Below are 16,820 nucleotides of genomic sequence, written 5' to 3'. Positions count from 1 at the left end.
AAATATTTCCTGGAGTTTACATAGGTAGCGCAGAGCAGGAAATTTTCAGTGTCAGATAATGGTTTCATAGCTGGAAATGTTCCGTGTGCTTTAGGCATGTAGCAGTGCCTGTGGAGCACATATAGAAGATACAGCAAATTCTCCAATACATTCTTGTCTCTATTCACACATGTGCTTACGCAGATGTTACATGGAATACTACCTAGGGCACTAGAGGGATAAAGTCCAGAACAAATGTGGCAGATGTTTGTGTTCATACATACTCCTCCCTGTAAAGTGTGGAAAATATCTGGGAAACCAGTAGTTTGGGATATCACATATAGACTGAGATCAGTTTGTATTCCAACTGATCAATAAATCAAAAACTCAGCAAAAAATGTGGACACTCAACTTTCAAAGAAACAGCAACAAGAATACCATCTCTTTCTCTCTCTCTCTCTCTCACACACACACACACACACACACACACACACACACTAACACAAACACACCTCTGATTAATTTCCTTTTAAGTCCCAACCAGTTCTTGATTTTCATAGGAAGATTATTCTGCACCTTGTCAGTCTACTGCTCAGTCAGATCAGAGAGGGAGTGTGGTCAGGTGTGTAATCTAATAACAAAAAGCTCCTCATGGATAACATCCTCTACTGACATGGATATACAATGTATGGTCTTGTTCTGTAGGTGTTTTCTCCTGTAACATCTGCAGCTGTAAACAAAAATCGATGAAGACGAAGTTTCTCATTAAAGATTTTTACATCCAACTCAGAAAAGGTAATAGTGCTTTCATTTTCTCTCTGATATCTCTTTAGTGTCCTGTTTTCATTAAAATAATTGTAAAACTATTGAGCACGTAATTAATCTGAAAAGGCCTAAGAAAGACATTTGCAAGGAATTAGTTTTATAAGAATCAAATGTTTAAATTAAGTTTAAATCTAAAACATGCAATCAAAATAAAGAAGACCTAAGATTGAAGTGCAGGAAAAGAGTGTAAAAACATAATTATATAAAAATAAAGATAAAAGTGCAGTGAGAGTGCATGTTTTAGAGCTTTGTATTTACACTATTGAGTTTAACTCACACTCAGACACCACAGAGTAGTTCACTCTTACAATCTTCCACACAAGCAACACTGATTTTAACTTGCAATAAAAGACAATCAATCACTGGTGATTTTAATAGCATCAAAATAATCTCCTAATATAACACCAATGATTTTATCTCATATTTCTAACAACCAGCTGCAGACGGAAGAAGCAGAATCCACCTGTGTGTCTATGAACAGTGACCAGGCGATAATGAAGGAATCGCCTGTACTCAGTGGTGGAGCTGTACCCTCTGTTTTAGAGTGAGTTATCACTTTCCTGTACAACACAAGCAGTAGTTAAGTTGCTTTACACCACAGATCAGACATACACACACCTCTGCCTAATTACGATTTGCAAAACTTACTCAAATGGATACATTTTCATAAAGCTCAAAACAATGTGTATCAGACACCCACTGATCCTGGATTAACACTGACTGGCACATGGATATGAAATGGAATGCCATTTTAAAATATGATCGCATGACTGACAGGAGACTGAGAGAAAGAGGTTTAAAATAACCACAAAGACTCCTGCTAGCTGATCTAAGCACTCGTTCAGGGGTGATGTTAGGACCCACTGATCTGATATGGTGACAGAGGGAGGGTCAGACTTAGTGGTGGTGGAGGGTCTCTCAGCGGTTTCATCTCAAAACAAGTGTAAAAATAGTTCATCTGTAAGCACACCATTATGTTTATGTACTCAAGTTTGGCTGCTTTTATGGTCTTATGGAGAGCATAGTTGGCTTGTTTATTACTATTCCACGTTCCTGGTATTAAAACAGCTCTACGTTGTGTCAGGGCTGTGCATATTTCACATTTGAGCCATGGCTTCTTTTTGGGGTAAACACACACTTTCTTTGTGAAGTAGCACAAGATGAACATAGTTTAATGTATCTCATTAAACTGTCATTTGTCTTTTGGGATATTTAATCTTTAAAAATTTAGCCAGTTTATCCCCAGTGATCTCCACCCCTACATGTTTCTGATCCAACTCTGAGATAACAGTTTTGTGGCACCTGAAATCTTGAAAAGATGATCACAAGGTCTGCTCCTTCAATGGGAATATATAGTGCAAAACCAATAAACCTTTGTGAAACATATGAAGCCCCTAAAGGGACTGGGGGAAAAATGAAAAAAAGACTATTGATTTTGCGTTCCCTCGCAAAAACACAATTGCGTTCTCTCACAAATATATTGCGTTCCCTTGCAAACACATCGCGTTCCCTCTGCAAATAATTTCTGTTTAAAGTGGCTGGATTTACCTGTAAACTGCAGTGTCCTGATGTGTTGACTGAGCCTGAATGGCAATTGTGTATCATAAACATGTGCACAGGAACGCAATGTATTTGCGAGGGAACAATATATTTGTGAGAGAACACAATCGTGTTTATGCGAGAGGGAATGCATAATCTTTGTGAGGGAATGCAAAATCAATAGTCTTTTTTATTTTTCCCCCAGTCCCTTTAGGAGCTCTGTAGAAAAAGCTTACTTTAAAGATTAAAAAAAAAACTACAGAATACACTTTCCTTTATTCCCAAAGTGTTATTGGATCTTCTTAAGTTTCCCAGATGGTATCTGAGTGTGCAGAAATAATTTCAGATGGACAAGCAAAAATAGAATTATAAATATGTGATTAAAATGACATTTTTATCATAAATAATGTCAGGAACGAGGGGTGGACTGACGGAGGTGGACGCATTTGCTAAACACGATGAGTTTAATGTAACAAAACAAAGACAAACTACAAAGGAAACAACAAGACTAGGATATAAAACTACTAGGGACAGGAGATACACAGAACGACAAAACTACGAAACAAACATGACCTGACTAGAAAACGGGAGGAAAACAACACGACATGACTTAGGACAACGGAGAAAGGAGAAACTGTGGGGACAGACTATATAACACAACCAACTAGACATAGGACAAAGGAGAAATGTTCGACAAACAGGAGAGACACAAGGGAACTTAAATACAAGACACAAACGAGACACACCTGGACGGATAACGAGGGGGCAGGATAACAAATGACAGACGAGGAGGCGGAACAAAGGCGGGACAAGGGCGGAGACAGGAAACAACAACAAACAAAGCCATGTGCTAAAAGAGCACATGACCGGGGAAAACAGACATGACGAGGGCGTGACAAATAACCAGTATCTCCACATGGCAGCTGTCTGTTATACATGTGTGCCATTTGGTTAAGAATTGTGTAAAATATAATGTTTAGTCTGAATTATATTGTTTTGTGTTAACATACAAGCATTTTTTTTTTTGCATCCTAATTCATACTTCTTAAATAATCAATTTGTTCTAGGTAATGTTGAAATACCTAAGCTCATTGTGAGAAGCTTTTGTGTCAGACAGTTATATGATTAATATTCATTTGGTCATAAAATCTAAGGAATGGTTCAGAGATGTGAACCAATGGTTCAGAGATAGTCACTCAGGACAAATTAGCCCTTTAACCCACCTCCAAGGCATAGGTCATCACACCTGGTTTAAATCACTGGTACTCAAGCATTGTAGTATAACAGAGGATAAATGAACACAATTAACAATGAATGCAGGCTCCAGACATGCGGTTTCATGCTTGTTAACCATCTCATAGAGTTGCCCCATGAAAGGTTGATGTCCATGCAGGGGAATATACACAGCAGCAACAAACATCCCTGAAATCTATCTAGGTAGCTACATTTGTCTGCATGAGATGATCAGGTGTTTCAGCAGAAAGACTCAATAAAGCATATGTTCCTCTGATCACACCAAGCATTTCTTACAGAAATCCAAGTCTCTGTGAGGCAGACAATACAGCAGTATTACAGCAGACAGACTGTAACAGAAACATGTGACCAAATATAACCCTGCTTTGTGACCAAATTAAAATGTCCACTTAAAGGGATGAGTATTTGGATTAAGTTTTCTTTTTCCAAAATCTTTTTCAAAGATCCTTCTACTGTTCTCAAAGGCATATATTGGTCAAACCTAGCAATGGTCCAAAGGAGAAGGCTGATGGGTGAAAATAAACTGAAATTAACCCTTCTATATGTATCTGTCACTGTTAAACAATATGGACAGTATAAAATAACATAATGACTATAGTAATATGTGTTTTGATTTACTGTTATTCCATTAGGCAGAGCTTCATGGACGCAGCTTTAAAGATAAACAATCTGACAGAGGATAATGAACAGCAGCAGGGTATTTACCAGTCAGAAGAAATTCTGTGCCAAGACCCAAGAGAAAGACACAAAAGCAGCATGAAAATCAAGTATGGGAGCTTATTTGAGGGAATTCAATCACAAGAAAATAATGTTCCCCTCGACAGAATGTACACGCAGCTCTCTATTTTGGAGGGAGAAAGTGAAAGAATTGAGGTTTTACAGATAGAAAAAAAGTCTATGAGACGCCTCTCAGATACTGTAGACACCTGCTTAGATATGTTCAAACCTCAACAATCTGCTGATGTAGGAATTGAAGAGAACAAAAAACAAAGAAAGGGTACATTAAAGAGCATTAAAACAGGTTTTCAATTTAAAAGAAAGAAAGGAAAAAAAGAAAACAAAAAATTAAAAATGCCAGAGCCCAGAACAGTGCTGACTAAAGGCATCGCTGGAATTGGAAAAACTCTCTCTGTACAGAAGTTCATCTTGGACTGGGCTGAAGGTAAAGACAATCAGGATTTGGATTTTATATTTGTCCTTCCTTTCCGGAAGCTGAACTTAATTAAAGATGATCAATACAGTCTCCATGGACTTCTGTGCGCCTTCCATCCTGAGCTCAGAGATCTGGACCCAAAGGTGTATGACCAGTTCAAAGTTGTGTTCATTTTTGATGGCCTGGATGAAAGCAGTATTTCACTGAACTTTGAAGAGTGTGAGAAAATATCTGACATCACCATGACATCATCAGTGGGTGTATTGATAACAAACCTCATCAGAGGAGACCTGTTTCCCTCTGGTCTAATCTGGATAACCTCCCGACCAGCCGCAGCCAATCAGATCCCGCCTCAGTACATTCACCGTGTAACAGAAATTCTAGGATTTAATGACTCTCAGAAGGAGGAGTACTTCAGGAAGAGAATTAGGGACCAAGACCAAGCCCAGAAGATCATCTCCCACATTAAGACAGCAAGAAGTCTTTGCATCATGTGTCAAATACCTGTGTTCTGCTGGATCTCAGCCACTGTTCTTCAGAGAATCATCACACAGAGTCACACAGAGATCCCTAAAACTTTGACTGAAATGTACTCACACTTCCTGCACACTCAGACAAACATGACGAATGAGAAGTATGAGGAGAAAGATGAGAGAGACCCAGAGAAACTGCTGGAGTCCAACAGAACCGAGCTTCTGAAACTGGCTGAACTGTCTTATACACAGCTGCTGAAGGGCAATGTTATGTTCCTTGAAGAGGACCTGAGAGAGAGCAGCATTGATGTAACTGAGGCCTCAGTGTATTCTGGCATTTTCACAGAGATCTTCAGGGAGGAGGTTGTTCTCCACCAGACGGTCTACTGTTTTGTGCATCTGAGTTTTCAAGAGTTCCTAGCTGCAATCTATGTTTTTCACTGTTTTGAAAACAAGAACATGGAGGCATTAAAAGACATTCTGTGTGATGATCATCAAGATTATGAAAGTAAAGACAGTGAGAGCTCTGAAGACTCTGAGACAGAAAAGCACAAATGTAAATCTAAGAATGTCCCATTAGATGAGCTGTTGAAGCATGCAGTGGATAAAGCTGTGAAGTGTCAAGATGGGCATCTGGACCTTTTCCTAATTTTTCTCTTGGGCATTTCCTTGGAGTCGAATCAGACACTTCTTCAGGGTCTACTGACTCAAACACAATGCAGCTCAGACAAAACCAAAGATTACATCATGTTATTAATTAAAGGTGACACTGAAAAACAATTAATTTCAACTGACAGATGCATCAACCTTTGTCTCTGCCTCTTTGAAATGAATGACCAGTCTCTCTCCAGAGAACTTCAGGAGTATCTGCTGTCAGAGAAGCGCTCAGAAGTGAAGCTCTCTCCTGGACACTGTTCAGCAATAGCCTGCATGCTTCTGATCTCAGAAGAAGCACTGGATGAACTGGACCTGGATAAATTCAACACATCTGAGGAGGGTTATAGAAGAATTATTCCAGCTGTGACCATCTGCAGAAAAGCAAAGTAAGTGTTATATGTTTTTCTACAATAAATATATTTGAATTTTGAGGTCTCTGATGTTATATTTGGTGTATATTTAGACATAAGGCCTTAAGTGCAGTATTAAGAAATGTTCACTGTTCTATATGTTTAGATGTATGCTCTGTGTCTGGGCTCCAAAGAGAGAAATGTTTAGGATAAGCTGTCAGTTATGGTAGGAGACTATAAATCTTACCCCTCCCTTAGTCCCTTAAACATGCAAATGTAGACCAACCTTTAGTTCACCATATTTGGAAAGGAGAAAGAGCCATATAGATCGGGGTCCTAACCAAGAGCGGGGAGAGAGAGAAAATAGAGATGGGAGAGAGAAAATAGAGAGGAGAGAGTATGGGGCAGAGACGTGCACGGACTGAATTGGAAAACTCTCTCACGGGATCCTTAAGAACCCGTAAGACACTGTTTCTGTAAATAAAGATGTATTTACACCTTTAACCATGTCTGCAGAGATTCTTTTCCATCACCTGTCTTCACAATACAGCCAAATTAACAACATATTTCAAGTAGGTTTTTGTGATTTAATTGGGCAACTGTATCTAATAAAGTGCCCAGTACCCAGATCTTCAATGTAGAACAATCTACTAAAGTGAGATAACTGTGTGTTGAAATTTGGATGTTCTTTAGACAAGCCAGTTGAGGCCAACAAAGACTAATGGTGCCAAATTGGGCAATAAATGGGCAGTTATGTTGTGGGTTCCTTTACAAAACCTTTCTAATAAACATACTCAGACACATATGCACATTAGGCTGTGCTCAATTTTTACTGATATTTTCAGAACTTTTTCATTCCGTTAATTCCTGTAACAAGGGGCAGTGCAGTGCCAGCTAACGTTGCGGGTGATATACATTTGTGTAGTCAATACAGACTACATACATCACATGGGCAGTGATTAAGATCTTTATTTTCTTATTGATTGTATTGTATTTATGAGGAAAACTAACTCAAAAGTGCAATGTAGCAATGGTAAAGTACGATATATTGCCCATTACAATATATAATCAACCTGTAAAAAGGAAAAAAAAAACATGCTCAGTTTGATCACATCATGTTTTAATGAGCATAGTCCATGTTTAGAAAAATTGTGTATGGTAAGACTGTTGTGGAATATTTATCCATGTCAGCTTAAAACATGATATTGCATGTTCAGTATATATTCTGATCAGATTTGGGTCAATTTTATATATGCTAGTGAAATCCAATCCATTTTGGATGTACAGCAGTGCAACTCACTATAAAATGCCAGTTTGAAATGTATGCAATTTTACATAAATCCATCTGGACATTTTTCATCATTTCACTATGCAGGGAGATGGATGACTAAAATGAGAAATGGTCTGCCTATGTTCTGCCAAAAGCATTTTCAATTTAATTTGAAGTATTTATGGAATGGAAACTGACTGGCCAAAGCATTTTCATTTTAATTTGAGATGTTTAGAGAATGGAAACAAACTGGTTAAAGCATTTTCATTTTAAAATGAGGTGTCCAGGGAATGACAAATGACTGGCTAAAATGTTTTCATAAAATGTGCTGCAAAACAAAGAACCTGAAATTTCTTAATCCAACTTAATTTCATTCATCTTTAAGACAATAAACGTGCAAATTATAAGAAAAAATATGTGAAACAAAGTTCATTTCATGAGTCTTAATCAGTTTAATATTTTTTCCAGTTTCTTATACCTGCTAAATTTTCTTGATAGAGTACATTTCTTGCCTGCCAATATCTACAATTTCTAGGTCACCAAAGTGTATTCTGGACTGCAATACTACAGCCAACACTAGTTTTACCCAACATTTTATTTGGCTCTTTTAATACAAGGCATAACAAGTAAATATAAGGTAAATATTTTTGGATTTCAGAGGGAATAGGCAAAGCTTTAGGACATGCAAATGTTTCTGCAAAATATTTGAAAGGTGCTGACCATCATCCCTGTAGCAGACAAAGAATTTGATGAGGCTGTATAGTCCAACTTTTGGACCAGTACAATTGATCAAAATAATGAAATAGTGTTACAACAGTGTTTGTGTTTTTACAGACTAGCTGGCTGTGAGCTCACCAAGGAATCCTGGGAAATTATCTGCTCTGTGCTACAATCTGCAAACTCCTTTCTGAAAGAACTGGACCTCAGTAACAATGACCTGCTGGATGGTGGAGTAGAGTTGCTTTCTGCTGGACTGAAGAATTCAAACTGTAAACTGGAGACACTCAGGTAAACTTTTTGTTCTTGAAAAAAAAGACAGAATTAAAAAAAATGATTTTACAGTTCATTTGCATTTCTGAATGTCAGGCAAGCTTTGTAGTGTGATGCTTAATGTATGTTTACATATTTTACATTGAGGCCCTTCTATTGTATTGCATAGTTTTGTATAATTTGTTTTAGACTAGCTCTCTGTAAACTTGGAGAAAAAGCATGTAAAAATCTGGGATTAGCTCTACAATCTGCAAACTCTTCATTGAAAGAGCTGGACCTCAGTAACAATGACCTGCAGGATTCAGGAATTAAACTCTTCTGTTCTGGACTTAAGAATTCACAATGCAAACTCAAGACTTTAAGGTAAGGGTTTCTATGAATTCATTCCTCAGTATGTTTAAATATGTTTAGATTCAATATGCTATTATATTTTTATTTAATGTTTTTAAATAATGTTTTTCTATCTGTAATTTAACTGCAGCAGATTCATGAAATATTTACATAGTCTTGTGTATGTGTATGAACAACCCAAAAAGCATGGTATAATGTTCATATTATTTTATTTGGAAATCCTTGTTTGATTGTATTGTAAAGGCTGATGTAATTTATTTAAAGACTGGCTTTCTGTAGCCTTGAGGAAAAGTCCTGCAAGTATCTAGGATCAATTCTACAATTGGTGAATATCTCTCTAAATAAACTGGATCTTAATAACAATGAACTGAAGGATGCAGGTGTGGAACTACTCTCTGCTGGATTAAAGAGTTCAAATTGTAAACTGGAGATGCTCAGGTGAGTTTCCCAGAAATATATTACTGGTTTCAGAATTAATAATATAATTTTATTAATTACAATCATCCTAGCTATACAGACATACACAAACATACACTACATTGCCAAAGTATTCACTCAACCATCCAAATCATTTAATTCAGGTGTTCCTATGACTTCCATGGCCACAGGGGTATAAAATCAAGCACCTAAATATTTGTCTTGTAAATTACAAGCCCAGTCTTGAAATATCCTTGCTAACAAATATCCCATAGTCAACTGTCAGTGATGTTCTCAGGAAGATTAGGCCATACCTAACTCAACATGCAACACAGCTCCTTGTTCAGACGTTAGTAATCTCCCGTCTTGACTATTGCAACGCCCTCCTGACAGGTCTTCCGGCCTGTGCTGTGAGACCACTACAGATGATCCAGAATGCTGCAGCATGCCTGGTTTTCAACCAGCATAAAAGAGCACGTCATGCCCCTATTACTTGAGCCGCATTGGCTACCCTTAGCTGCTCGCATCAAATTTAAATCACTAATGATGGCCTTCAGAGTATTCACTGGCTCTGCTCCCATCTACCTCAATAGACTCTTAAAACCATATGTTAGTGCCCGCCCTCTCCGTTCCTCAAAGGAGCACCAACTAACACGGCCAACCCCCCGTACAGGTCAGTCGAGGCTATTCTCATCTCTGGTACCACACTGGTGGAATGAGCTTCCAAGCACTATCAGAGCAACAGAAACCCTCTCCGCATTCAAGAAATCATTGAAGACCCAGCTCTTCCGAGAGTATCTCTTGCACTGAAATTCTTTCTTTAATGCACTTATTACTTCCTGGCATATTGCTCTCAATGTAAGGTAATTCGTATAAATTGTGCTGTAGTTTGCATGTTAGATCCTCTTTTGTAAGTCGCTTTGGATAAAAGTGTCTGCAAATGCATAAACGTAAATGTAAATGTGGAAGTGACTGGGAATGACAGCAACTTGACCACAAGTGGTAGGCCATGTAAAATGACAGAGTGGGGTCAGTGAATGCTGAGCTGCATAGTGTGTCCCAAATTACGCTTCTCAGCCTTGCAATCCGATGGACAAGTCTGGGTTTGGTGGTTGCCAGGAAAACGTTACTTCAACGGCACTGTGCCAAGTGTAAATTTGGTGGAGGGGGAATAAAGGTCTAGGGTTGTTTTTCAGGAGGTGGGCTCTGCCCCTTAGTTCCAATGAAATGAACTCTTAATGCTTCTCCAAGAGATTTTGGACAATTACATGCTCCCAAATTTGTTGGAACAGTTTGGGAACAGTCCCTACCTGTTCCATCATGACTGTGCACTAGTGCACAAAGCAAGGTCCATAAAGACATGTATGAATGAGTTTTGTGTGGAAGAAATTTACTGGCCTGAGTTGTGACCTTAAACTGATAGAACACCTTTGGGATGAATTAGAGCGGAGACTGTGAGCCGGCCTTGTCCAAAGTCAGTGTTACCAAAACCTTGTGGAAAGCCTTCTCAGAAGAGCTGAACACTAACTGCAAAGTGTGGGCCAACATCATATTAAACCATGGATTAGGAATGGGATGACATTCCTGTTCATATATGTGTACAAGTTTCTAAAAAATTCAGAGAAATGAATAACACAAAATTCTTAATCTATTTTGTATTCACTCATTCATCAGAAAATAACATTTGTGGATTGTCATATTAGGCATGGAAAAAAACATGGTAAACAGAGCAAATTTCTGCATAAATCTTCTGTGAGAAGTATTTTGTGGCTGAAGGAGCTTCTTTCCTCATGACATTATGCAAATATGCCACAACTAACCCATCAATCCTGTAGCTGTCAAATTTGCAGGGGTTATGAAAATCCCATCCCTTGTACCATAAACCAGGTCCTAGCCTCATATTTGAGGAAGATGCCCACACTTCAGTCTTTAAATCATGGTGGACACAGTTTGTAAAGCACAAACTATACAAGACAATACAGGTTTGTGGGTTACTTGTTCCTTGATCCAGTTTCAACTTTACAGACTGCTCAAGTCCCAGGTCCATGGCCTGCTTGGTAAGTCTCTCTGAGTTACGCTCCAATGACAAATACCCATGTTTCTAAAAACAAATTCTCCAGCCTTGATGGCCTCCAATTCTCACAATTCTGCTTCATGTTTCTTCATATTCTTGAGTTTGGTCTCTAGACCCTGGCACCGTTTTTTGGTTGCTGTTCATGTTTAAATGTCATTTATTAGATTTATCCTGATTTCTGTTAATAGCTGGATTCTGTTATTTTTCAAAGTTCTATCTTCAGCCCTGTTCAGGTTCATGTCCCTAGTTCTGGTCTTGTCCCTTTCCCATCCCTGATCCTACCTCATGCTTTGTTTAGAGTAATGAAACACTAGGATTAATTTCCCTTGTTTTTTTTAGACTATCTCACTGTAGTCTTGGGGATAAAGCTTGTGAATATATGACATCAGTTCTACAATCAGAACACTCTCTCCTGAAAGAGATAGACCTCAGTAACAATGACCTACAGGATTCAGGTGTGGAACTGCTTTGTCTTGGACTAAAGAGTTTACATTGTAAACTGGAAACACTCAGGTAAACCTCCAGAAAATAAAATCTTAAATGATAATAATTGCTACATTTTTATGTTAAATTATCTATAAAATATATACAAGTACTTAATACAAATAATGCAAAGATATATGTAACTATATTATACATGCATATTTTTCTGTATAAATATCACCTGTCCTTCCCCTTCCCTTTCTTTTCAGATTGTCTGGTTGTATGGTCACAGATGAAGGCTGTTTTTCTCTGGCTTCAGCTCTGAAATCAAGGTTCTGCCCCTTGAGAGAACTGGATCTGACTTACAATCACCCAGGAGACTCCGGAGGGAAGCTGGTCCTTGAAATATTGGAGGATAAACACTATGCCCTACAGAAGCTACAGTCAGTCTCTCTCTCTCTCTCACTGTCTCCTACACAAACACCCACATACATATTAAACTGGAAGACTACATTGACTTACTGCTTTCTATAGGCAGGACTTTTTTATATATCAAATATACAGGTGCTGGTCATTAAATTAGAATATTGACCTTGAACCGAATGAAATACAGTGGACCAACACCAGCAGATGACATGGCACCTCAAACCATCACTGACTGTGGAAACTTTACACTGGGCTTCAAGCAATGTGAATTCTGTACCTCTCCTCTCTTCCTCCAGACTCTGGGACCTTGGTTTCCTAAGAAAATGCAAAATTTACTTTCACCAGAGAACATAACTGTGGACTACTCAGCAGCAGTCCAGTCCTTTTTGGAAGCGAGACGCTTCTGATGCTGTCTCTTGTTCAAGAGTGGCTTGACACAAGGAATGTGACACCTGAGACCCATGTCTTGCATACGTCTGTGTGGTGGTTCTTGAAGCACTGACTCCAGCTGCAGTCCAGTCTTTGTGAATCTCCCCCACATTTTTTGAATGGATTTTGTTTCACAATCCTCTCGAGGGTGTGGTTATCCCTATTGCTTGTAATTTTTTTTTTCTAACACATCTTTTCCTTCCCTTCGCCTCTCTATTAATATGCTTGGACACAGAGCTCTGTGAACAGCCAGCCTCTTTAGCAATAAATTTTGTGTCTTGCCCTGCTTGTATAAGGTGTCAATGGTCGTATTTTGGACAACTGTCAAGTCAGCAGTCTTCCCCATGATTGTGTACTACAGAACTAGACTGAGAAACAAAATTGAGTTAATTAGCTGATTAGAGTGTGGCATCAGGTGTCTTCAATATTGAACCTTTTCAAAATATTCCAATTTTCTGAGATACTGAATTTGGGGTTTTCATTAGTTGTTAGTTATTATCATCAAATTAAAAGAAAAACACTTGAAATATATCAGTCTGTGTGTAATGAATGAATATAATATACAAGTTTCAATTTTTGAATGAAATTACTGAAATAAATCAACTTTTTTTTCATGATATTCTAATTTTATGACCAGCACCTGTATACAAAAACAGGTTTGTATTTCGAAACATGGAAAAGCCTTCCTATAATTATTATTATTATTTTTTTTGGCCAAATGACTTGTATTAAACACATTTTTAAATATTTGTGTGTTTATTCTTTAGAATGGAACATGGTGGGGAAGCCAGGATTAATCCAGGACTAAAGAAATGTAAGATATATACAAAAACACACGCATTCTTTGTTTGAGCATTGTCTCATAATACATGTTTGTGTGTGTGTGCAGATGCCTGTGATATTATTCTGGACTCAAACACAGCACACAGACGTCTCTCTCTGTCTGAGGAGAACAGAAAAGTGGAGCGTGGGGAAGAAAAACACTACTATCTAGATCACCCAGACAGATTTAAACACTGGGAGCAGGTTCTAAATAAAGAGGGTTTAACAGGACGCTGTTACTGGGAGGTTGAGTGGAGTGGGGTTGGAGCTTACATTGCAGTTTCATACAAAGGAATCAACAGGGAAGGAGACAGTTGTCACAGTGGGTTTGGACTTAATAAAAACTCCTGGAGTTTGCATTGCTCTGATAACATGTACACTATTAGACAGAGTGAAAATGTCATACGTATCCCCTCCCAACGCTTTCGATCCCGTTCCAACAGAGTCGGAGTGTATCTGGACTGGGAGGCTGGCACACTGTCTTTCTACATCATCCCACGTAACACACACACACTGGCACACTTGCATACACTCTACAGCACATTCACAGAGCCTGTCTACACTGGGTTTAGGGTTGATTATGACTCTTCAGTGCGCATTTGTAAAATCGATTAACCTTCTTGGAGCATCTAGGATTTGCAATAACTGATCAGTGTCAATATGTTTATGTTGGACATATAGATGAATAGTTTCCTCAGCCCTGGAAGCAAAACCGATTGCCAGTGGAAGCCTTTAAGTTCAGCATGAAAGATATAGTGGTGCCAGTAATCAATGTTTATCCTCATCAAATCATATTTTGGGACCGTAAATCTACTCTGGAAAAAAAAGTTCTGATACAATATCTATACAATATCTATTGAGCTATTGTATTAATTTGTAGAATTGTAGAAATTTGATGTTTGGAACTTTAATCTTAAGAAATTCAGCCAGATCACTTTAAGTATGCCCACTTCCTCCCCCCAGCCCAAATTGAAGTCTGAGATAGCACCTATATCTGGGACAGGGGATCATAAAAATGATACTCCAGGATTGATGGCACAAGTTCTCCAGGGGATAAGAAAGGAAAAGCTAGAGTCACAAGATCCACTTATTCCATCTATAAAATGGTTTAATCAAAAGCTTTTCAAACCACAGAATTAAACCTTCCATAATTCCCATTGGTTTATAAAAGCATTCTCAAGTTTCACATGGTATACAATGTTGTAAAAAATAATTCCAGTTGGACAAGCAAAAATTGAATTATAATTATGTGTTTAAAAATATTTTAATAAAGAATCACCAGCATCTCCACAAGACAGCTATTAGATTCTAGATATGAAGTGTGTACCATTTGGTTACAAATTGTGTAAGATTATATTTAATCTGATCGATATTACTCTCTGAAACTGTGTAAACATATATCTTTTATATTGCATCCTAATTAATCTTTCTCAAATGTGATCAATTTGTTCTAGGTCATCCTGAAATACTTGCATACATTCTGAGAACCTCATGTGTAGGAAGATTAGAAAATTAATATAGTTTTGGTCATAATTGCAAAGGAACAATCTTTGTCTCATCAAATGTCATAAAATAAATGTGATGTCATTACTTCAGGGAGGTTCTAGTCTGAAAATACCTCAGGGGACACCCTGGCCATGAAAGAAACCTCTGACCTCTGAAAGTTTTTGAATAAAAGCTTAAGGCCCCAGTGTGGCCCAGAACATACTTGCTTGCCCGTGGTTCACCAAAGGACACAAATCCAGTAACTGGCTCCCTTAGAGTGGTTTCTCACCCACTACGGCTGTGTCTCTGAACAAAGCCCTGGGAAGAAGAGGAAAAGTGGATGACCACTGTGGAGCTGCAAGAAGGCCAATGGCTACAGAAAATTTTGCATGTCTGGGAAGTCCTCTGCTCACACTGTCCACAATGTCATCTCCAAGGAGATAGTAAGGTCATGTGTTTCATTTAATAACTCAGAGGTTGGTCTCTAGTGTTTTTCTGGGATATACTATAGTTCCCTTTTAGAATTTCGGATAGTTATCATAGAGAGATTCATTCATCCATCCATTATCTGTAACCGCTTATCCAGTTCAGGGTCGCGGTGGGTTCAGAGCCTACCTGGAATCATTGGGGGCAAGGCGGGAATACACCCTGGAGGGGGCGCCAGTCCTTCACAGGGTAACACACACACACACACCCCTACGGACACTTTTGAGTCGCCAATTCACCTACCAACGTGTGTTTTTGGACAGTGGGAGGAAACCGGAGCACCTGGAGGAAGTCCACGCGGACACGGGGAGAACACACCCAACTCCTCACAGAAAGTGACTCGGAGCGGGAATCGAACCCACAACCTCCAGGTCCCTGTGTTCATAGAGAAATATTATTGATTAATCTCCCTACTCCCTCATGTATCTCTGTAGTCCATTTCATTATATGAATGTATAACCAATATTCTGCATTTGATATTACATTTAATAAACCAACTTACTGATAAAAACCTATATTTAGTCATTTATTTGTTTGTGCACTATTTTTGTATGGAATTCTCACTTTTTGGTCAGATTCAATTTTGGGGCCAAGAACCCTACTGCAGATCAATCATAATAAAATTATTAATACAAATGCTCCAATTACAACAAATTCTGCTACAGTATTGTGACATGGAACGTTTAATTAATGTTTTTAAGATTGGTTTATAATAAAGCCTACATAAATGAAAATCACAAAAGACAATGAACGTGATTTTAAATGATGAAAAAAATACCATTAAACTGGCCACTGCTGGCTACTCAGATTTGTTAGATATCCCATAGAATAAGGAATCAGTCCTACCTCCAATATCTCCATGTCATGCCCTTGTCCTGTCGTGTCTAGTTTTCCCTGCCATGTGCTCACTTAGCACATGGCTCTGTTTGTTATTGTCCGCCCTTGTTCCTCGTTCTCGTCAGTGTTATTTTTTATCCTGCCCCTTCCTTATCTGTTCCAGGTGTCCGGTATTTAAGTCCTCATGTGTCACTTCCTGGTTGGTTGGTCATTGTTTCCTTTGTCATGTTTCCAAGTCTAGTCCGTCTTTGCTATTATTCGTTTCCTTTGTCAAGTTGCTCAGTCTAGTCTGTCTGTCTTCACAGTTTTCCGTTGTTGTTTTGCTCCTTAGTCTGTTGTTTGTCTTTGTTTTGTTATATTTTGTTTAAATAAACGTCTGTGTTATTAGCGTGTGCATCTGCCTCCGTCAGTCCGCCCCCCGCGATCCTGACACTCCACCCATATTCAACAGATATTCCATCAAATGCACATTTATTACAAATGTATTCATCTCCTTTTAACTGGCCAATAAACCATAAAATAAAACCACCTAACGCACAACACCTGTTTGTGTTCAGCATAAAAGTATAAATATATATAT

At 38.4% G+C, this 16,820-nt stretch overlaps 1 protein-coding gene and 2 gene segments (V, D, J or C); 2 read left to right on the top strand and 1 right to left on the bottom strand.

The window, feature by feature from the left end:
* Nucleotides 1-16,820, bottom strand: part of LOC136693905 (Ig kappa chain V-III region MOPC 63-like) — a 344,864-nt gene that overhangs the window by 129,513 nt on the left and 198,531 nt on the right.
* The window catches only part of LOC136693904 (Ig kappa chain V-III region MOPC 63-like), a 226,150-nt gene that overhangs the window by 157,189 nt on the left and 52,141 nt on the right, over nucleotides 1-16,820 (top strand).
* Nucleotides 563-15,109, top strand: LOC136693898 (NACHT, LRR and PYD domains-containing protein 3-like). 2 transcript variants are annotated; one of them, XM_066667144.1, is made up of 11 exons: nucleotides 563-601; nucleotides 685-774; nucleotides 1,242-1,348; nucleotides 4,230-6,266; nucleotides 8,335-8,508; nucleotides 8,680-8,853; nucleotides 9,106-9,279; nucleotides 11,672-11,845; nucleotides 12,025-12,198; nucleotides 13,378-13,424; nucleotides 13,500-15,109. In XM_066667144.1, the coding sequence occupies exons 3-11, from the start codon at nucleotides 1,278-1,280 to the stop codon at nucleotides 14,045-14,047; spliced, it is 3,573 nt and encodes a 1,190-aa protein (XP_066523241.1). In that variant the 5' UTR covers nucleotides 563-601; nucleotides 685-774; nucleotides 1,242-1,277; the 3' UTR covers nucleotides 14,048-15,109. The 2 variants fall into 2 exon arrangements, with proteins under 2 accessions (XP_066523241.1, XP_066523240.1); XM_066667143.1 differs by having other exon boundaries at nucleotides 595-774.

Source organism: Hoplias malabaricus, chromosome 4 (genome assembly GCF_029633855.1).
Source record: "Hoplias malabaricus isolate fHopMal1 chromosome 4, fHopMal1.hap1, whole genome shotgun sequence".
NCBI classification, from domain to species: Eukaryota; Metazoa; Chordata; class Actinopteri; order Characiformes; family Erythrinidae; genus Hoplias; species Hoplias malabaricus.
This window is presented reverse-complemented; position numbering and strand designations above follow the sequence as displayed.